The sequence below is a fragment of the Cervus elaphus genome, chromosome 6 (assembly GCF_910594005.1).
Source record: "Cervus elaphus chromosome 6, mCerEla1.1, whole genome shotgun sequence".
Lineage (NCBI taxonomy): Eukaryota > Metazoa > Chordata > Mammalia > Artiodactyla > Cervidae > Cervus > Cervus elaphus.
In genome coordinates, this window is record NC_057820.1 from 35,079,064 (window position 1) to 35,103,053 (window position 23,990).

The 23,990-nt window shown below is 36.9% G+C and overlaps 1 protein-coding gene across 5 annotated transcripts in view; it reads left to right on the top strand.

Moving 5' to 3' along the window:
• The window catches only part of EPHA5 (EPH receptor A5), a 383,390-nt gene that overhangs the window by 335,735 nt on the left and 23,665 nt on the right, over nt 1-23,990 (top strand). For all 5 annotated transcript variants that reach the window (XM_043906637.1, XM_043906639.1, XM_043906638.1 and 2 more), the window contains 3 exons: nt 11,538-11,599; nt 13,423-13,632; nt 16,786-16,935. In XM_043906637.1, the coding sequence (XP_043762572.1) occupies nt 11,538-11,599; nt 13,423-13,632; nt 16,786-16,935 (422 nt within the window). The remainder of the gene's footprint in view (nt 1-11,537; nt 11,600-13,422; nt 13,633-16,785; nt 16,936-23,990) is intronic.

Consider the following 23,990-nt stretch of genomic DNA (forward strand, 5'->3'; position numbering starts at 1 on the left):
AAATGCTAGAGAACAATGAAAGAAGTGTCTCCCTATTTTTCTTTCTGTGTCTGAGGAGATAGCACATTCAATGACAATTAATTGTTTAAATTGTGAGACAATTCTTACTTATTATATAAATTTGTAATTATCTTTCAAATATAGTATTTTCTATCCTATAAAGTCCATTTTATTTTATAGGCCCTTATTATATATTGCCCAGGGCTATTCCAACAGTCTTCAAACTAGTCTTGCCATTTTGATATTTTCCAATGGACATCAGTCCATTCCATACATTTTACAAAATCACTTTTCTCTCCTGCTTCATCACCAGGAGCAAACAAATCAAGCAGAATACATTTATTTTGATACTTGATATAATTTGGTCATATCTCCATATTACACTATTTCTTTTCCAGAATCTCTACCTAGTTCTTGTTCTTCCCCTTGGTTACTTCATTCAGCCCTAATATGTCCTCTCCACTTTCCTCCGCTCTACTTGACCTTCAAGATTATTCAAATATGACATTCTCCATGAGACCAGCATGATTTATCTTAATTTTCCCCTCTGTCCTCACTGTCTGCCTTGCATAGAGTAAGCTACTCAATAATGTTGAATAGTTGAGTAAAGGAAAGCATCCGAGCTCTACATTTGTTTTATTTTGCTCACCTCCAGGTTGCTAGATCAGGGCTTCTCCAATGGCTCAGTAAATAAAGAACCCACCTGCAATGAAGGAGATGCAGGTTTAATCCCTGGGTTGGAAAGATATCCTGGAGGAGGAAATGGCAACCCACTCCAGTATTCTTGCCTGAAAAATCCTATGGACAGAAAAGCATGGTGGACTACAGTCTATAGGGTTGCAAAGAGTCGGACAGCTGAGCAACTGAGCACAGATGCACCCGTTTCTAGACCAGCACGCAACACGTGTAGGATTTCATGTATTTGTTGAATGAATGAATTCTCAGCCAGAGACAATCTTACAAATCCTAGTTGTGTCTATCTGCTGCCCATTATATCATAGTTATCTCTCTATAAATATATTATCCTACTACATGATGAACTTCTTGAAATTGCTATGTGTTTACAGTGCCTCTAGTGTCTGTCATAGGACCAGACACATTAGGTAATCTTAACCCTTTTTTTGAAAAAGACAGGATTGATTGGCTTCCCAGATGGCTCAGTGGTAAAGAATCTGTCTGCCAGTGCAGGAGACATGAGTTCAATCCTTGATCTGAGATGATCCCACATGCCACAGGACAACCAAGCCCATGTGGCACAACTATGATCTGTGCTCTAGAGTCTGGGAGCTAGGCTAAAACTGTCACCCTAGAGCCCATCCTCCGCAAGAGAAGCCACTGAAGTCAGAAGCTCATACATCGCAATTAGAGAGCAGCCCCCACTCACTGAGAGCTCAACTAGAGAAAAACCTATGCAGCAACGAATCCCAGCACAACCCAAAATAAATAAATAAAATACGTTTTAAAAAGTGAATAATAATATTAAATGACTCAATGACTAAATTGCAGTTATCTAAAAATTTTAAATGAGTTAAAGTGATATAAAGTTTATAGTTTAATTTAAATAGCTTTGTTCTATAAAACCATGAGTGTTTTAGGAAAAAAGTTAAAAGGCGTACAAAGGAAAGTGCATGAGGGTCTTTTCACAAGACCTTGCATATAGCAGTTATAACCACTACACACACATATATTTCAGAGCTAAAGACACACATAGGTTCAAATAAAGGATGTTGTTGCTGTTTAGCTGCTAAGTCGTGTCTGACTCTGTAGAGACCTCATGGACTGTAGTCCCCCGAGCTCCTCTGTCCATAGAATTTCCCAGGGAAGAATACTGGAGTGGGTTTCCATTTCATTCTCCAGGGTATCTTCCCAATCCAAGGATATAACCACTACTGATCATTAACATTACTTTAAGAATGTGCTATGTTAATACTTTTTACATATTGTCTCCTTTCATGTGCACAACAATGCTATCCTGAAGATAATATTTGTTCTCAACTTTCAGATAGGAAAATTTAACCTTAAAGAGGTTAAATACCTTATCTGATATCATAACTATAGCGTAGGATAATACCAGATTTTAAAATGATTCTATATGACTCCAAAATCCAAACTCTTAAACAGTGTACATTACTAACTTCATATATAATTATTCACTATACATGTGACAAGAAACATTTCTTTATTCAAAAGGTATTAATTGATCACATACTAAATGTCTATCCTTATTAATCAGTAGGATACAGTGGAGATTAAACAAACTGATTTCCTGCCTTTATGAAGCATACCTTTGAGTTGGGGAGACAGAAACTAATTGAACAAATATATTTACAATACATTAAATGAAAAAAGTAGTGCTAAATTAGGAGATTATGGATTGTTTCTATTGAGAGTTGTTGGTTTCTATTTTAGAGAAAGATCTGCCTAATAATGCTTGAATAAATTGAAGGTGTGGGCCTTACAGATATCTGAGGACAGTGTAGTGTAGAAAGAAGGACCTGCAAGGCTTGAATGGAACTTGCATAGAATGCTCAAGAGACCACAGGGCCAATGTTGCTACAATGGAATGAATGAGGGGAGTCTGGTAAGAGCTTAATTTGAAGATGTAATAGGAGCTTAGATGGTGTGTGAACATTTTGGTCTCTGCAAAGACTGTCTCTTAATCTGAGCTTTGGAGCCAAGATGTGATGGAATCTTATTTCTACATTAATAGGATTAGTCAGGATGCTGTGTTGAATACAGATGGTAGAAGTCAGTGTTGAAATGGAAAGAGAGTGAGGAGACTGTCTTTCACATCTCATTAGGGTTAGATCAGGGTAGTAATCTAACAAGATGGTGAGTAGTAGTTGAATTCTATAGATGTTTTGAAGGCAATCGCAGGAAAGCTTCTTGTGAATTAGATGTGGAATGTGAGATAAAGAGAAGAGTCGATGATAATTTTAAATTACTGTTGTCCTGAGTCCCTTAAAGAAAGGAATTGCCATTTATGGGGAAAACTGCAGGAGGAGCAAGACTGTGGTTGGTAATCAGTAGTTCTGTTGTGGACAAGTTACTTTTGAGAGGCTTATAAGCATCTAGTTATATAAGATTGAACTCTGAAAGTATAAATGAAAATGTTTGCAGTATGAGTATGCTTCTATTTTACATCTTCCGTTTCACAAAATGAAACAGTTCTATGAGCCATTATCAGGATAAACCATGATGGAAATAAATTTAACACTGAAGTAGAATGGATGCCAGATATCTGTTCTTCTATTACATCTTCAAGTTAAGCTCTTACCAGACTCCTCTCATTCATCCCCTGTCCTTTCGTGAAAGTTCTTTGCAAGTTCCATTCAAGCCTTGCAGGTTCTTCTTTGTACAACATGCTGCCCCCAGATACTTGTTTTGCATTGTGAGGGCATAGAAAGAGGTATAATAAATAAACAAAATATTTATTAGATATTTACAAGTGCTGTCTCTGCTGCTGCTACTAAGTCGCATCAGTCATGTCTGACTCTGTGCGACCCCATAGATGGCAGCCCACCAGGCTCCTCTGTCCCTGGGATTCTCCAGGCAAGAATACTGGAGTGGGTTGCCATTTCCTTCTCCAAGTGCTGTCTCTGATAAAATCTAAATCTTACTCACCAGAAAGATAGATACCTGTAGAAAGAGAGATTTACTGACTCAAAGACTGACTATTAGCAAATCAAACCTTGTGATTTAAAGTAAATTTCATTATTAATGAAAGAAAGCTGTCACAATTTTAATTCTTAGATTCCTCAGCTCCTGTGCAAAGTTGATAATCTCTGAGTTCACAAGTAATTATCCACCTTCACTAATGTCAGGCAAGTTCTAATTCATTTTTAACTTGATAAATGAGCAGCTAATGAAAAAGTTTATATCAATGTAAACAATATGAAATAAAAGAGGATATTATGGAAAGCTTGAAATTTCTGCTTAATAGAAACATTTAGCTTTTCCATGCTCCTGTCTCAAGTAAGGTATAGAGGTTTTTGATTTTATAATCTTTCCCAAAATTAAAATGACATAATTTTATAAGTGGAATTAAAATAATCTCAGTGCCCTGCTAAATTCTGATTGCCCCATATAATCTCCTCCTTTCCCACTTCACTGCTAATAAGCATTATCTATTCCTACTATAAGCACAAGATCCCATTTTCTGTTTGACCCCTAATAATTGAATCGTGATATTTGTTATTCCAAGCTTCCCTTGGAATAAAAATAAAAGTAATTTTAAGATGCTACAAGTATTAATGCACTAAGTGGAATACCAGCCAAATATATAGAATGGCATAGCAAAATATAATTACAGATGTATAAATATAACAATATGCTCAGACACTCAGTCGTGTCCAACTCTTTGCCACCCCATGGATTGCAGCCCACCAGGCTCCTCTGTCCATGGGATTTTCCATGCAAGAATACTGGAGTGGGTTGCCATTTCCTTCTCCAGGGGATTTTCCTTACCCAGGGATTGAACCTCTGTCTTCTGAATTGCAGGCAGATTCTTTACCAACTGCGCCACTATAAGCATAGGCTTACTTTTAATTATTTACAAATCTTATAAAATGTTTCTAAGAGAAGCCAAGTGACAGCTGTTTTCCAGTGAATTATGATGTTTCTAAGTTAAGTGCTACCTTATATCCTTAAGTGGTACCATGTGTTTCCTGATGCACTCATGGTTTCAGAAAAGCAGGTTGGTATCAATGCAAATAAAAGAATAAGCCCAGATTTAGCTACAACTCTTGTGATGTGGCCTAGTTCAGTGTTTCTCAAAATATTATGTGCCTCTGAAGATACTGCTAGAATGCAGAATCTGTTTCCATAGATTGGTTTGGGCTCTGAGATTTTGCATTTCTAACAAGCTCTCTCTCGGGTGATAGCTATGCCACTTGTCAAGGGCCATGCTCTGAAAAGCAAGGCCTAAGTCAACATTCCCCAAAGTTTGTTTAACCTGATTTTAAGATAGCTTATGAAAAGAGACTGCTTTACCAGAAATGTTGTGTTCTCTCCTTTCTTGAATTTTGTTGGACATAAGCAACAAAAAAAATCAGTAAGGCAGCAGATGAAGTTTTGTTTTATTGTGGCAAGAGAAACACACATATCATGATATCTACTGTATTAAAATTTTAGGTGCAGATTACACAGTACAGTTTTGTTCATTGTAAGCACAATGTGGTATGGCTAATCTCTAGAAACTTCTTGTCTTGCATAGCTGAAATTACATACCCATGAAATGGAAATCCCTCCTTTCCCCTCCCAAGTCATTGGCAGCCACCGTTCTGCTTTTATTTTTCTATGGGTTTGAACACTTTAGATTCTTCACGTAAGTATTATGGAACCCGAGACCTATCCACTTCACTATTGAACACTTCAGAATGCCTGGATCATCCATAAGTAATGATCGTACGTAAGAATATGTTATTTATTGAGAGCAACTGAATTCCCACCAGATCTACCATTAATGCATGGGCTGGTTGGTGTGGCACAGTCATGATTATCAAACTTAATACAACACAAAAGACTATCTTTTAAGTTTTAAAATGAAATTTAAAATAAATGTCGAAATTATAGGCATCATAGTGTGGAGGGAAGGAAAACAGCTTTCATAATCAAGTAGGCATGAATTTGATTCCCAGCTTTGTTTTTTATAACTTGCACTAATCAACTCAGGCGATACATTGAATCTCTTTAAGCCACACTTTTCTCTCTGAAAAGAGTCATTTGTAATATCAGTGTTACAGAATCTTGATGACAGTTAAAATTAACATCATGACTTGTAAGAAGTGGGTACTCAATAAATCAATAAACTGTAGCTGTTTTATGATTATCAATACACAGTGATAAAATATGACCTAGGCAAATTCCTCAAATAATCTGTTTCTATTACTGCTTAGACTCTGCCTGAACTGGGTCCTTAGTAAATAACATAAAGTAATATAAAAACTCCACTCTGAGATTAAAATCATGTTTTAACATGCTTTATGAGCTTTTTTTATATTGATTTTTTATAATATGCTTTCAAAATTATTGACAAATCTACTCTTTGTCTGTACTTCAGCTGGATAATGGAAAATGATTTATGCCATTTTATTGAGTTTACAATGGTTAGAGTAAGCCACATTAATTATTGCTATGTCATTTTTGCAGGCTAGCAGGAACTGAGACAAAACATAAGCCAAACTAAATATAATTATCAATAAAATGACTCAAGCATAAAAAATAATCAGATGGATCGTGAAATTTTCTTATTCTTGTCAACAAAAGAAGGTCATGCTTATTTGCAAATATGCATTTTTATTGTTTTTCCCCCATTTTCTGACGGAGAAAGCAATGGCAACCCACTCCAGTACTCTTGCCTGGAGAATCCCATGGACGGTTGAGCCTGGCGGGCTGCAGTCCATGGGGTCGCGAAGAGCTGGACACAACTGAGCGACTTCACTTTCACTCTCATGCATTGAAGGAGGAAATGGCAGCCCACTCCAGTGTTCTTGCCTGGAGAATCCCAGGGACGGGGGAGCCTGGTGGGCTGCCGTCTATGGGGTCACACAGAGTCGGACACAACTGAAGTGACTTAGCAGCAGCATTTTCTGAAATATGAGAGGCATTTTAGGTCCCTATCATATTTTTCAAATAACATTTTTGCTATTGAAAATACAACCTACACTGTCATAAATAACGTATCTGACTTTTAAAATTAGGTGATGAACCCCAGAAAAACCTTATAGGAGAGACACCAGGTGTCTACCTCCCTAAAAAAATAACCACTTTTTGTTTCCAAATATATGCTATTTAATAACAGTAAGTTTTATGATCAGTTCATTCTCTTTAGATTATGAATTCTTTCATCTAAGCTCAGTGAACTTGGGTTGAATTTAAGGAACAAATGTGCCTAAGAAAGAGATTTTTTATATAGGGATTTATCCAACTCCTGCTCAGGAGATCTTGGGAGAGCAGTAATAAATATTTACACTAACCCAATACTGTAAGAAGAGGGTCTAAAAAATTAGAGGACAGATGCAAAGAAGAAATTCTAGAAAAAGAGAACAGAAGGAAGCTGAAGGTTGTGCAGTAGTGATATAGGGGAGGTACTGCAATCATAAAAGACTTGGGATAAAGGAGGTAAACGTAGATATTGACAGAGCCTTCACTTTGATGGACAAAGCATCTGCTCACATGGAAGGGACTGAGAGATGCTGATGAAGGAAAGCTTTGACTCTATCCCCTGGATATCTGCTGGAATTCAGTTCTTCCAGTTCCGATTAAACCCTGACAACTCCCTCAGTGGATTTCTGTAAATGAAAGTCAAAGAGCTTCACAGGGCAGATTCCTGGAAACACAGGCTGATTCCTGAAAACGGAGACCTTTTTTCTAGTTTGTTCAGAGCTGGTGTTCATTAAGTACACACTCTTTGGTGCTAATACCTATGAATTTTTTAAATACTTCCATACTGTTTGATAAAAAGCTAAAGCCAAGGGTACCCGCATGTCCCTTTTGTATGCCTATGCAGCTTCATCTCTGAGTACTTCTGAATTCCTGAAATCAGACAGATGAAGGAGTGATGTCTGGTATAGCAGGATGTTTCAATATTCTACCATTGTGGCTGGTGGAACTTTGGACATGTAGGTCCCTGTGCCAAAACAGTTATTAATTAATTCTGTACTTTTGAAAGAAAAGGGGTTTCAACATTAATGAAAGTCAGAAATAAGCCCTAAGATAGAATGAGACCAAACAAACCAAAGCAGAATTTTGTCTATTTAGTAGTTTGTCTGAGGTCCATTGAATGGGTGTGGTGGTGTCATTAAAATGAAGTTAATCTGGGAGGGAAGAGCTGACTCATTTGAAAAGACCCTGATGCTGGGAGGGATTGAGGGCAGGAGGAGAAGGGGACGACAGAGGGTAAGATGGTTGGATGGCATCACCTACTCAATGGAGATGAGTTTGAGTAGACTCCAGGAGTTGGTGATGGACAGGGAGGCCTTGCGTGCTGCAGTCCATGGGGTCACAAAGAGTCAGGCACGACTGAGCAACTGAACTGAACTGAACTGAATCTGGGAGCATATCTCAATTCATGAACTTAGATTACAATAATCCTAAGGAGAAAAAGCATTTGTAATCTTTTTTGTTGTTGTTTATTGCCGTGGCCATTTACAAATACAACATGAGTCACTCTTTTTTTTCTTTTTTTTTTTGTTTTTTCTGGTATTGTATTTCCAGTAATTTTAAAAATCAGTGTTCCCCAACTCATCTCTGTCATTTCCTGAATTAAGAAGAAAAATCCAGGCCTCTAGCCGTGTTTGAAGTTGACAAGCTCTTTCATGACAAGATACAGGCTGCCTCTTCTTCCTGGAGTCCCTGTCACCTTTTGTTACAACGCTGACACTTTCAAAGTTCAAGTCAAATGACATCTCTAATGCATATTTTCTACATATGGGGTGTTTTACCTAACATAGGTATACTACAAATATATGATAAATTATTTTAGACAAACTTTTTTTTATAACTTTTACAAACTTTAAAGAGGAGGAGAGAAATCAGTCTGCCTTTATAGTATTACTTGTCACATTGCATTCAAAGAATAATATTCTGAAGTGTTTTAACAGAAGATAATTATCTGAGTGAGAAATTAGACTGAACTATTGGTGGCTCAGCAGTAAAGAACCTGTCTGCAATGCAGGAGAAATGGGTTCGATCCCCAGGTCAGGAAGATACCCTGGAGGAAGGCACAGCAACCCACTCCAGTATCGTTGCCTGGAGAATCCCATGGACAGAGGAGGCTGACAGGCCACAGTCCATAATGTCACAAGAAGTCAGATATGATGAAGTGACTTAGTACACGCGCATACACCTTACTATACTAAATAGAGAGTTTTAAGTGATTTTGGAATGAAAACTCCTTTTTCTTCCTAGAGGTTTCTTTTTTGTATGTAATTATCTTTTTATATCTGTTTGCACTTCAAGGTAATGTTGATTGAATAAATTTAAAAGTTCTAATTCTATGACCTGAATGAATCACTTCTCAAGTAAAATACAGGTACCTTTCTGGAGAATGCCATTAAGTTAATTATAGTGCATTTCATCATTGATAGGCCCCATTTCCCTTATTATATAAAAAGCTAACTAATAGACATATGAGATAGAATTTTTCTACCATAAGATCTTTTTCCACTTACCTCAGTTTAATTTAGCCCTAAAATTGTATGTAGTATACATTTATTAAAGAATAAAGGGACATGTTTTAAAATATAGTGAGATTAATGTAGAGTGATAAAACTAACAACCTTGTTTTAGGTATTTTTTCATATAGCAAATATTTTTGATCTTATATTTTTCATCTTATATCACAGACATTACACACAAAATGCCATAGTTTTATGAGGGTAAAATATGATCTATTCTCTTGGTCAAATTACATCTAGCAATGACATTTATGCACAAAGTTGATAAAGTTTATAAAATAATGATATATAGTAAATTTAAGTTCTAAGTGATGGGCATATATTGGATAGTAATATGACTTGGGGGATACTCACAATAACTCTGTGAGGCAGGTGCCATTAGTCTCTCCATTTTAGAGGTGAGAAAACTGAGGTATGCAGATGAGAACTGATTTGCCTAAGATCATATGATAGTAACTGATTTATCTGGGATACAAAGCCAAGCAGTGTGGCTTCAGAGTCTGTCCAGCTGCAGTTTTATATCAGACGTGAATAGAGGAGGACCTCATCCATCAGAACAATGTTTACAAGAGATGTTTCCAGACAACAAGAGGAACTAGAACAGGGTTTTGAAGGATGGAAAAATTTGGATTGATAGAGATTGTAGGTATGTGGCACAGAGGGCACAGAGAGGTAGCCATGAGTAAAAGTATTACAAGAACATGGAAATAAAGTTGGGAGAATGCAACATATATTCCAGGGATCATCAATAGGGCAGTTAGACTGGATGAGAGTTTCTATTTAGAACTCTTGAGAAACCTGTATGCAGGTGAGGAAGCAACAGTTAGAACTGGACATGGAACAGCAGACTGGTTCCAAATAGGAAAAGGAGTACGTCAAGGCTGTATATTGTCACCCTGCTTATTTAACTTATGTGCAGAGTACATCATGAGAAATGCTGGGCTGGAGGATGCACAAGCTGGAATCAAGATTGCTGGGAGAAATATCAATATGCAGATGACACCTCAGATATGCAGATGATACCACCCTTATGGCAGAAAGTGAAGAAGAACTAAAGAGCCTCTTGAAAGTGAAAGAGGAGAGTGAAAAAGCTGGCTTAAAGCTCAACATTCAGAAAACTAAGATCATGGCATCCGGTCCATCGCTTCATGGCAAATAGATGGGGAAACAGTGGAAACAGTGTCAGACTTTATTTTTCTGGGCTTCAAAATCACTGCAGATGGTGACTGCAGCCATGAAATTAAAAGATGCTTACTCCTTGGAAGAAAAGTTATGACCAACCTAGACAGCATATTAAAAAGCAAAGATATTACTTTGTCAACAAAGGTCCATCTAGCCAAGGCTATGGTTTTTCTAGTAGTCATGTATGTGTGTGATAGTTGGACTATAAGGAAAGCTGAGCGTCGAAGAATTGATGCTTTTGAACTGTGGTTTGGAGTAGACTCTTGAGAGTCCCTTGGACTGCAAGATGATCCAACCAGTCCATCCTAAAGGAAATCAGTCCTGGATGTTCACTGGTAGAACTGATGCTGAAGCTGAAACTCCAATAATTTGGCCACCTGATCCGAAGAGCTGACTCATTTGAAAAGACCCTGATGTTGGGAAAGATTGAAGGCAAGAGGAGAAGGGGACGACAGAGGATGAGATGGTTGGATGGCATCACTGACTCAGTGGACATGAGTTTGGGTAAACTCCGGGAGTTGGTGATAGACAGGGAGTCTTGGTGTGCTGCGGTTCATGGGGTTGCAAAGAGTCGGACACGACTGAGCGACTGAACTAACTTGTGAGAAAGATGAATTTGTTTGCTGGATATTATTATTTGGCACTTCATATCATTACCTCTATTAAAATGAAATTCATCCTTAAACTCATTGTCTACATAAATGGACTTTGATATTGAAAAATTTTTTTTGTATCTTAAATGTCAAACTTTATCATTCTTGTGATACTGTCTTCTCACTGACTCCATTTAGTATATACTAAGATATCATCATGCCAGGAATTTACTTGCTACTCAAAGAGGACTGTTTTATATATATATATATATAATTTGCACACTAAAATAAAAGCTTCCAGGGGAAGGTGGCACTACTGGTAAAGAACTTGCTGCCAACTCTGGTGGACACAAGAGACATAGGTTTGATCCCTGGGTCGGGAAGATCGGGAAGATCCCCTGGAGGAGGGCATAGCAATCCACTCCAGTATTCTTACCTGGAGAATGTCATGGAGAGAGGAGCCTGGTGGGCTATAGGGATGCAAGAGAGCTGGACATGACAAAAGCGACTTAGCACACAAACTTTTCCTAGATAAGACTACAACATAAAAAAGCAGCAGTTTATACCACTGTGCTCTTTTCAGGTAAACCGGTGATGATCGTGACAGAGTATATGGAAAATGGTTCTTTAGATACATTTTTAAAGGTAAGATTTAAGATAAATGCAACTATTGAAAGTGTTATTTATATACCGACTGTGATGTTGAAGTGGAAATCCAGTCACCTTAAAGCTAAATTTTAAATAGAAATATCTGGAGTCAGGATAATTGTACTACAAAAATTAACTTTGGCTTGAAAATTGGCTTGAAACTTATACACATCCAAATTACATGTCTCTAGGGTTTTATTTAATGTATGTTAATGTGCCTCCTCCCAAAAATAAAGGAGGGAAGGAAGGAAGGAGGATAGGAATGAAGGAAAGGAAAAAAGAGAATCTTTTATAAGGACTTAACTCTGAAGTAAGTTTGACAGAGAAATACAAATATCACACGGTATTGCTTATATGTGGAATATAAAAAATGATACAAATGAGCTTGTTTACAAAACAGAAATAGTGTCACAGATGTAGAAAACAAACTTATGGTCACCAGTTGGGGGAAAGGAGGATAAATTGGGAGACTGAAATTAATGATATATATGCTATTATATATAAAATAGATAACTAATGAATACCTACCATATAGAACAGAAAACTCTACTCAGTACTCTGTAATGGCCTATTGGGAAAAGAATCTAAAAAAGGGTAGATATATGTATATGTATAGCTGGTTCACTTTACTCTACACCTGAAACCAACACAAGATTGTAAATTTTTTTTTTGCAATTTTTTGCATTGTAATTTTTCAATCACAATGAAAAAATTTTTAAAAAGAATATAAGTATTTAACTCTCTCAAAATATGTAATATCAGGCAGAACAAGGAAAATGTCTATAAAATCTGTGAAAATCATCTATACTAATGAAAGAGTCAAACAGACTCATAACTCCCCTGCGGGCCAGCCACTATTTTTACTTCTGTATTTGAAGAATCCTTATGTGATAATAGATGGTAGTCAATGTTGTTAGATCCTCTGGGTTTTAGGAAAAGAATTTACTATGCAAGTCTCCAAACGTTAAACGTTGGCTACTCATTTCATTAGTAAATAGTATGTACTGAACAATGTAACATATTTGCAGGCCTGATTAAACCTGTGGACTGGCAAGCTTTCATCTTCAAATAGCAAGGACTGTCATTGAGTAGAAAAGTGAAGCAACAGTGGCATTAGTTGCCATAATAAGAATATGACAGGGGTCCAGTGGTAAGGCAAACGTCTCTTCCAGTCTCCAGCCTCTACCAGACTCTGCTGCCAAATTTCTTGTACATATATTTAAGTTTATCAGCCCCGTAAGGTCACATCGTTCTTTTATTTCGAAATAAGCATCAGTTGAGCCTTATTCTTACATCTGCACCAAATCCAGTGCCCGCGAGCCTCCCAGAAATACCAACATTCCCCTGGTCATTGCTCAGTCCCTCCCTCCCTCATCTGCTACTGCAGAATCTCACTTATGTCCTCTGGCCACTTCTTTACCCCAATATGCCTATCCAAACAGTTTCTTTTAAATCAGTTCTAAAATGTGCAGTGTTAACCCAAAGCAGGCACTAAATTAGAGTGATGAAAACGCTCTTCTGATGACTAAGAAAGGAATTACAATGCAGAAAAGAGCAGCAATACATAAGATTTCGGTCGAGGGTTTTCAGTGCCTTCATCTGCTTTCACCAAGCAGAGGACACTTTGTATACACTTGGTAACTGATACAGTTATCAAGTTTACTGTCTTGCTTAATTTTTTTTCCATTCTCCTTCAGATAGAAATTGCAATGTGAATTTGGTAGCAGTATGTATTAATTTAGGGATTGAAGGAAGATCCTTATGTATCTTTCCCCAGTGATAGGTGTTGCAGGACTAATATTTCTGTATAATCTTTACAGAAAAATGACGGGCAGTTCACTGTGATCCAGCTGGTTGGCATGCTGAGAGGCATCGCTGCAGGAATGAAATACCTTTCCGACATGGGCTACGTGCATAGAGACCTTGCTGCCAGAAACATCTTAATCAACAGTAACCTTGTGTGCAAAGTGTCTGACTTTGGGCTTTCCAGGGTCCTGGAAGATGATCCTGAGGCAGCCTACACCACAAGGGTAAGATCTAACAGAATGCATTTCTGAAATGCTACACTGGAGACATTGAATATTTAAAGATTTTTAAAGAAATAGCCAAAAGAAAAAGAAGTTCCTGCAATATAGGAAGAAAGAGTGAGGAAACAGAGAGGGTGGCTAAAAAAGTCCAAATAACTTTCTTTGTTAGATGTCAGAAAATTCAAATATTAAACTTAGATAAGCTGAGTATTCACCTGATGAGTCTTAATTGTTTATTTTTTTTCTACAGATACTGAAAATAAAAAATTTTGGTTCAGAGTAGATACAACTGATAAAAATCATATAGAGTATTAAGTGTAAAAGTTAAAGAATCTCCTGTATTAAAAGTAATAAATATATACATATATTAACATACAATATATGTATGTAATATGTACTCATATTATATATCTGAATATATTCATATGCTTTATATGTAAATATATAAACATGTATAGCATTTGGGGTAGCATCAACCCTATACCATAGTTTTTTCATGTACAAAACAAATACGTAAATAGCTAAAGCTGCCTTCTAAATATTCACATGATAGGGAATAAAAGAGCTATTCCTTCAGAAAGTTTTGATTTACTGGAGGTATTTTAATGCCTAATTGCTTTTCTTTTATACTTTGTAAACTGTTAAGCCCACTTCTATGGAAAATTGGTCACTAAATCATATTGTCAAAATGAGCATAAATCAACACCCTTTTCCAGCAAAGTAATTGCTTCCTGAATCATTGTAATATAATTGACAGTTCTTTCTGTAGAAAACTATGGGTAATGATGCAACAGAATTTTCTGGGCAGTCTATGTACTGCATTTCTTGAGTTTTAATACCTTACAATAAACTAAACTTGTTTTAAATCTTTTGAAGTTCATCAAAACATCCTCAATGTTTAAACATCTTATGAAGGCAGGAATTTATCATTATATCTTTTTCACTATACAATGTGGTTAACTTTTGTTTCAATACAGAATACTTTTGCCATCACTTATGCTAAATGTTCACATTTTCTAATTTAATTCAATGTTTTAAAATTACTTCTTTTAGTCTATTTTAGATTATAAGGCTGTTTTTTTTTTTCCATTGTGTTGTGATTTATGGATCATTAAGGATAACACTATGCTGAAGGTCAAGAGTAACTTACCTAAGCAAACAAAACTTTCCGTTGGTCAGCTTAATAAATCAATAAATTAATTGGTGGGATTTTCCTGTCTTCTGGACCTAATTACTATTGTCATTATTTCTGTTAACTGAAACCTCAAGTAGGGATTCTCCTGGGATTAGAGTTACACTTAATAAACTTGGCCTAAACAGGATTGAGTTTATAGAAAAATGTGTTCCCAGTATGGTTGATTGGTGTCTTAGTTACTAATAAATGCATGAAGTGAATTTGTCAAGGTCTGTGTAAATGTGTCATGCTAGTGGAGAAGGAGGGGGAAGGAAGCCAAAATGAGGCCCTCCAAATTTACTCCTCTGAAATGGGGTGTGGTTACACTTTGTGGAAAATCCATATACTGAGAGATGAGCCAGTGAGGGAACTTCAGATAATGCTGATGTACAATATGATGGTCAGAGGACCAGGAGAAGACTTCCAGGCTGAAGTTTAAAATAATCAACAAATTACAGTTTGAAGAGAAATCGGAAGGGCTTCCCTGGTGGGTGGCTCAGAAGGTAAATAATCTGGCTGCCATGCAGACCTGGGTTCAATCCCTGGATCAGGAAGATCCCTTGGAGAATGGCAACCCACTCTAGTATTCTTGCCTGGAGAATTCCACGGACAGAGGAGCCTGGTAGGCTGCTATTCCACATGGGGTCGCAACGAGTCAGACATGACTGAACAGCTATTTATATATACATGTATTATTATATATGTTAATACATATATTATTATGCATACATATCTGTGTATACATATATTATATAATAATACATAAAATATTATATATAATAGTAATATAGGCCATCCCAATGCCACTTAGTCGGCCTAATGATGTGATCTTGCCTATGAATATTTAATTAACAAAAGTATGTTTCATTAGAGTCTTCTTAAAGTGGTATTATCATATTTCTAAGGAGCAAATAATTCAAAATTAGCTTGAAGAATTCAAATTAACGTCAACTCACAGAAAAATTTCAATCATTACATGAAATTATTATTTCTTCATATGTCTTGAAACTTTGGTTCATAAAGAGCAATTTAAGTCCCATTTTCTTCTGGTAGGTGAATTGAATTTTTTTCTTCCTGCAATACAGGAAAACATATTTTAGTTTCTTCCAACAAAATATTTAAAACCCATATTTTTCTCTCTCTCAGTCTCTATTTTAAGGTATATTTGCTTATAGATGAAATATTTGGTTGCATGGATTTTTCTTCTTTTAAAACTTAAGAGAAAAGAGTTTACACTGAAATGGGTGAGATATAAAATTGTTTATTTTGTAGACTAAGAGAAAACTTACCCAATATAGTTTTTATCAAGTAAAAACCCAAACTTGATAACGTTGTGAGTGTTCCCCCATAATCTAATTTTAATAATTTTTAATTTGGTTGATTCTAGATTAGATACTTGCCTTTTACTTTTAAATATAAGCAGTTTGATCAAATATACACAGAAGTATAACAACAAAAAATAAGAGAAATCAAGTCTAAAAGAAATTGCACAGTGTCAGGAGAAAGTATAACTAAGTTTTTTTTTTTTAAATATATCTGATTTTCATGCTTGTCTTATTAACTTTGAAACTTCTCAGGGTTGCATTCAGCAGTCAAAAAATTCTATTTACAATCCCTATATTAAAGGAAAAAGTGATACCCTGGGAATTTGAGTCCTTTATTTTCAAAGTATACCTTATTGATTTGCCTTACTGCCTGCTTTCCCCACTTAAAGTTGCCATCCTGATACTGTAATTGAGATGTGGGTCCTGTATGTGTTCCAGCAGTCAAACAGAATTTAAACTAGAAGCCTTCTGGACAGCCAATTAGTAGTCAGTCTACAAGTGCTTATGGGCTTGAGATATGTGAAAGGAGACTGCATGCTGTCAAACAGATTCACTTAAAAATGCTACATCTCTTTCTACATCTTTTCAGAGAGGCAGGCGTATCCCTAGATACATTTGAAGTATGTGGGAATTTTATTTATTCTTTTTCAATTTTAGGGAGGCAAAATTCCAATCAGATGGACTGCCCCAGAAGCTATAGCTTTCCGAAAGTTTACCTCTGCGAGTGATGTCTGGAGCTATGGAATCGTGATGTGGGAGGTTGTGTCTTATGGAGAAAGACCCTACTGGGAAATGACCAACCAAGATGTAAGTACAGAACTAGTCCCCTTAAAATTTGAAATGAGATATAGTTCTCTGAGTCATGAAATTTTTATACACACACACACAAGTAAATGTGTGTATATGTGTGTATATATATGTGTATTTCTGAAAATGACAGATACTTAAAAAAGTGAAATGCTCTTTGCTTAACCTCTGGTCTGTTTTGTTGTTATTAAAATCCTTTATGTAAAACCTCAAAATAAGTTAGCAAAAGGAAAGCAAGTTATTGTTATGTAAAAGCTTAGTCCCTTGCCAGGACAGTTCTAGCTATACTATCGTGATGTTTCACCTATTTCATGTCAGTATCATTTTCAAAAATGAAAAAAGAGCCATCAAAGAATGAATACTGACAGGCAAGTTTTTATGACATGCACTTGATAAAAGGAGCTAGTACTCCATATGAAAAGGATGAATGATATTGATTTAACAGTGGATGCTCTTAGAGAATAAAAAGAAATAATCTATGTTTCTTTACATTTAAAAGTATAGGAAGAGTTATATTGTCTGTTTAATTTTGTAAAAAGAAAAAAAAAGCTTTTTTTTCCCATATGGAGAAATAATTCAAGCTTAAAATAATAGAATCCTGGAATTAAAGACCCCAGAAAAGAATCTTCTATTCAGCTTCAGAATGATGCTTGACCCATGACTCTCTGGTTTTTGCCTTTGTAATTTTCCATTGTTACTATTCAATACAGCCCTTTCTATTTTGAATCACATTGAAATTTGATATTTTTCTTCAAATAAATAATTATAATAAAAGCTAACATTTATTAAGTCCTTACTGTATCAAAAACAAAAATATACTTTATGCCATATACTGTTTTAAATGATTTAACAACTAATAGCTCATTACTTCTTTGTAGAAAAAAACAGCATAATGAACAAGCTTAGCTCAATAAATCACCATGATGATTTAAAACATTTCTTGTTTTCCCCAATTACTCCTTTCGCCCATGCTATCTAAAGTCTCCCTCTCCTACGCCTTTAGGGATTATTACACAGGTACTGTAGCTCTCAGCTGCATTTTGGTGAATCAGCAGTACCATGCTAGTAATTAAGATTCACTTTCAGATAAAAAAATCCAAGTCCAGTCTAAATCAGAGGCAATCCTACATCCATTTCAAAGTGTATTCTGTAATGTCAGGGTCAGCCTGACACCAGGTAGCAAGATTGGGAAGGAAGAATTGTCAGATTTTTGCCTTCCTCTCTGAGAGATCCTTGTATTCCAGCTGATGTCCGAGAATTCCCACACTGCCTGCCTGCTCCCCACCTCATCGCCTCTTATGATGCCTCACTCATGTCTGCTTCACCAGAGGACAGCACATTCTTCTTGGTTGTTCTACCAGTGTCCCCTCTTAATTAGATACTATTGCAGGGTGTCCTGGGCTTCTGTGGTAGCTCAGCTGGTAAAGAATCCGCCTGCAGTGCAGGAGAACCCAGTTCAATTCCTGGGTCAGGAAGATCTGCTGGAGAAGGGATAGACTACCCTTTCCAGTATTCTTGGGCTTCCCTATTGGCTCAGCTGGGAAAGAATCCGTCTTCTATGCTGCCCTAAGCCAGCCTGCCTCCTTCAGATTCCCTAGATGAGAAGCCAGGGTCGCCCTCTGGCTTTCCCAAGAAATATTTAACAGCATTCTTCTTGGATAGCAATAGGAAATTAGGCTGATTGATTCCTGCCTCTCAGCGAGCATACTGCAAGGCAGTGATTCTCCCTTTCTTTTTTTCATCTACAACTGCTACAACTAGTTTTCTTCGTGCCCTGTTTGCTTGACTTAGTGAAGGGATGCTGACTTTTATGTTTCTCTAAATTTGAGAGAAAATATCACCTGCTGTCATCAACTTTATGATTTTAGGGCCAGGACTGTGGCCAAAGTGATGAACTCACTGCACGTTTAGCAGTTCATCAGAGGGATATTATCCGTGTCCCAGTTAATACGCTGGAGAGATTAAATGACTTTCTTTAGGCCACAAAAATATGACAAGTTATGCCAGAAATTTCAGCTTGGCGCTTCAAAATTTTATACCTAACCTCCACACCGTTTCCAATTGAATCAGTCTTCTAATTGAATATAAAATATTCAATTCACTATGTAATAATTACTATGGATTAATCTAGTCTAGACAGAGACCAGACCTATTTTACTATTTGCTACACTCTCCAGATAAATGCCTAATGCTAACTTGAAATATATGGTTTGGCTTCTGACTTCTCTCAAGGCTCATGTCAATGCACTGTTTCCTTTAGTCTTTATGAAAGTATTTCATTCTGTCATGCCAGTAAGTCTGCTCCCTTCTCTCGAGGAAAACATTTATCCTTTATTTGGTGTTGTAACTCCTTCTCACTCTTGAGATATATTTAATTCTGATTTTGTCACTTGAAATTATTTTTAGTCCTTCCCAAATATGTGTATAATATATGTAGCATTATTACTCACATTATTGACCATTATGCCTGACATAGCTTTATCTATCACAAATATGATAGATCAAAGTAGAATATAATGTTAGGTGAAAGCTCATATGCGTTTCTGCTGATCTGGACTGTGCTTGCTCATGCGCCTGTGGACTGGTTGATATATACTGGTACACCTTGGCTGTGTTCCACATGGCCCTCCTCTTCTGTCAGAGACCAGCAGGCTAGCCTAGATATGAGCTCATTTGCCCTGTGACTGAAGGGTGAGAATAAGCCCAACTGCACTTCAGCCCGCACATTCCATTGTCCAATCCCATAATCAGAGGATCAGTCCAGTTCCCATAGTCAGCTCGTTGTGAATGGACAATCTAAATTTACATGGAAAAGGATGTAGAAACAGGTGTGAAGGATTGGGAACGAATATTTTTCCTGTTTTCAGCCATTAGAGTGTCATGATACTTTTTCAGATAACTTTATTTAAAACTATTTAGAAGATACGAGGAAGTGCTAATGTAATATTTTCAGAACACAATAAAAATAAAAGCTAATATTTTGGCTTTGGTTGGGTTTTCTAAGAACCTAAATGAGGTTTACAGAAAATCACTATACAATTAAAGATCTTTCTAAAATGTCTGCCTTTAATAGAATGTCCAACACATGCCTTGCATTTTCTCAGCAAGCTAAATATTAAGTTTGGTATGCACCAATTTCTTATCAAAATTTGTGTCCAAGAAACATGGCAGATCTACTATATTTGAAAATCATGATGACTTTTAAAAAATGATTCTCAGAAAGCAAAATAGAAGTACTGATTTGGCAGTTTTAAATGATGTATTCTATCATCTCTGCATTCTAGATATTGTCTGATTCTAAAAGGGCTTTGGTACCATGAAAATGTTACGTTACCAAGACGTGCAGAATAATCTAAATCTCTCAGAGGAGCCCTTCTGCTGTGTCAGGGAGACAGAATGCTGCAGTAAATTTCTTTTGATTTAGGATTGCCTCCATCATCACAGAGAAAAGCCATGACAACATATAATAAAAATCAACTAAGATGATGAATATGATTTTAGGTAAATATCAGGCCATGAACTCTGATTCAAGTTTGGGAAGCTAAGATTATATCCTGTAGTCAGTAGAAGCTTCCTTGTTTACAACAAACATTTTAAATGTCAACATTTTTCAGAACTTAAAAAAAGAAACAAAATAAGAGGGCATGGGTTGCATTTTTATATTTAGTGACAATCTCTTTTACTCATTGGGAAAGACCCTGATACTGGTAAAGATTGAAGGCAGGTGGAGAAGGGGTCGACAGAGGATGAGATGGTTGGATGGCCACATCAACTCAATGGACATGAGTTTGAGCAAACTGAGGGAGTTGATGAAGGACAGGGAAGCCTGGAGTGCTGCAATCCATGGGGCTGCAAAGAGTTGGACATGACTTAGCGACTGAAAAACAGCATGAATACATAGTTAAGCCCATAAGTTACAAAGTGTTTTAAAAACTTTTTTAAGCAATACATTTAAAAAAAAATTTAAGCGCTCAGGTTTCGTTTTTTTCTCTCCTTTTATGTTTTATCTTTTTAATTTTTAATTAATTATTTTAACTGGAGGCTAATTGCCTTTAAATATTGTGGTGTTTTTTGCCATACATCAACATGAATCAGCCATGGGGCACATTTGTCCCACCATTCTGAACCCCCCTCCCACCTCCCTCGCCACCCCAAACTCTGGGTTATCCCAGGGCACCAGCTTTGAGTGCCCTGCTTCATGCATCAAACTTGCATTGGTCATCTGTTTTACATATGGCAATATACGTGTTCCAATGCTGTTTTCTCATTCAAATTTCTAACACCATCTCTGTTAGCCTAAATCTTACCAGGGAGGCCTGGCGTGCTGCGATTCATGGGGTCACAAAGAGTCGGACACGACTGAGCAACTGAACTGAAATCTTACCTTTAAGGTGGCAAATATCTTTGACTCCAGAAGGATGTGAACTCACCTTGTACTGGATGCGCCTCCCTTTCTCTGTCAATTTTTTGTTTGTTTATTTCAGTTTCTGATGGGATAGAATGATGTGTGTATATGTATATAGCATTGCTGAAGTTTTTAATGGCAAAACAAAAAAGAACAGTTTATGGTAACATACAGCATACTATAATTAACTAAAGTATGAGGAGTTTAGTTCTCACCCAAATACTCCAAATTACCAATATTTGACAGCAAATTATTCTTGGTCTCAATGAGTCTACTGGACAAATGATTATTGGTCTTCTAAGGATAATGCTGCCTTTGGATGCAAATAAGTAGTTTAGGGACTGGTAGGTAACTTCATGGAAATTCTTACCCTTTGGGAAAAAGTGAGACATAAACAAATATCAGTCTAAAATTTCCATACCTTGCTATTTAAAAACAACTAAAACAAAAATCTTAAATTAAAAGAATAGAATAATCTTTGATTCTATAACTGTTGGTCAGCTTCAGTTATTATAAAGGAAATGGATTTGAACAGAAGATTTCTAAGATCTTTCTAATCTCTGGAATTCTCTAAGATTGCTGTATGAAGAAAAATACATACTTGATACATTTTTAATAGCTATTGGAAACAGGGAAGAAATACTAGGGGAAAAAATCAGTCTATATGAAACTATTTCTATGGCATTTGAGATAATTTCCAGAAATTATTAAACTCCAGTCACTTTGGAGGAGCTTCGTATCTATGAAGTAATTGAAGGACTCATCTGTGAAGGTTCGAGTAAATACCAAGCAACATAAGCATTGACAGTCAATGTAGAACCTAATTCTTCAGAGCTCATTCTGATGCTTGAAGTTTCCCTACCAATTTCCTGCCACTCACTTATCCAGCCTACACTTTCACATCTCCTGTGATGAAGAATGCACTATCTTTCAAAATAGCTCATTTTAATTCTGGATATTAATTTTTTTTCTTATGGTGGAAGAAGTCTGACTCCATGGAGTAGTAGCCATACCTGTCCCAAATTATTTTCTGGGGAGGTAATAATTTCTCATTTCAGTAGAGTGACTCAGCGCTTAGATAGAAAGATCTACATAATTGCATGCCAGAGAAACTTAGATGTGAATCTTCCCACAGCCACTTGTTACTTGTGTGAATGTGTGCAGTGGTTAACCTTCTGGAATGTCACATGTTTCACTTGTAAAATGTGTATTAATTCTTATTTTTCAGATATGTGTTAAAAATGAGTGCAGATAATATACATATATTTTGCATCTTAGTACCTATGATATCCCCAAGTCAATGGACATAAACTTGGGCAAACTCCAGGAGTTGGTAAGGGACAGGGAAGCCTGGTGTGCTGCAGTCCATGGAGTTGCAAAGAGTCAGAGATGACTTGGCGACTGAACAACAATCTATGATATAATGCCTGGACTAGTTTAGATCTCCAAGAAGCCTATGTCAAGAGGAAATTCCATATACATGATATTATTAAAGGGAATACTTGTGAGGAAAAAGAGGAAGGGATGAGAGGAAGCTGGGAGAGACGTCAGACTGTGATGCAAATCTGGTCCCAGATAGATATCAGAGGAAGGATGGTGGAGGCCAGCATCTGAGACCAAAGTGTACCTCTAAGAGAGGTTGCCAAGGCTGCCAAGGAGTCCCCAAGCCAACATTGGCTGTTGTAGGAGGCTCATAGGAATGCGTCTATCTTATCAGTACCATATTCAGTAATTGACTGGGAGTAATCTATCCAAGGGCTTTCCTGATAGCTCAGTTGGTAAAAAAAAAATCTGCCTGCAATGCAGGAGACCACAGTTTGATTCCTGGGTCGGGAAGATCCATTGGAGAAGGGATAGGCTCCCCACTCCTGTATTCCTGGGCTTCCCTTGTGGCTCATCTGGTAAAAAATCTGCCTGCCATGCAGGAGACCTGGGTTCAATTCCTGGGTTAGGAAGAGCCCCTGGAGAAGGGAAAGGCTACCCACTCCAGTATTCTGGCCTAGAGAATTCCGTGGACTGTCTAATCCATGGGATCACAAAGAGTCAGACATGACTGAGCAACTTTCACTTTCAATCTATACAAACCATGGCCTTGGTGTAAATATGATGATGGATTTTAGAGGTGTTAGGGTTAAGGTCTGTAGGTCAGTTACCATGCCTGCAAGTGAAGATATGTGAGACAGATTTTTGTGGTTGCTATGCTCCACTTTTTTTGCAACACAAAGCAACTTTTCGACACAAGTTCCAGAAGCATCTGTTCCATGGTTCTGTAGGCTTTTCTTTCTGAAGGAAAATTCAGAAGAGGCCAATTACAGACCAAATTGTAGCCCCTCAGCTGATCTCAGGACCTCATATAGTTCTTAACCTCTCCCTCCTCCAGCATCCATTCTGACTTCCCATCACCAACAACCTGGCAAATCATGGTGGCTTAACTGGTAGGCTGAATCAGTCTTTCATTCTTGGAGGTAAGCATTTTCTGTTCACAGTTGTTATAAAGAAGTAACAAGAGAGCCCCTTCGAGTTTTACCTGGGGTCCACACAAATTTCTCCTTGCCCCAACTGTGTGAAAGCAGTTCAAATGCTTCCTGCTCTTCAGTATCAATAACCTTGGTCATCATGGTGAAAGACACCTCTTCTCTTGTGCTTGTAC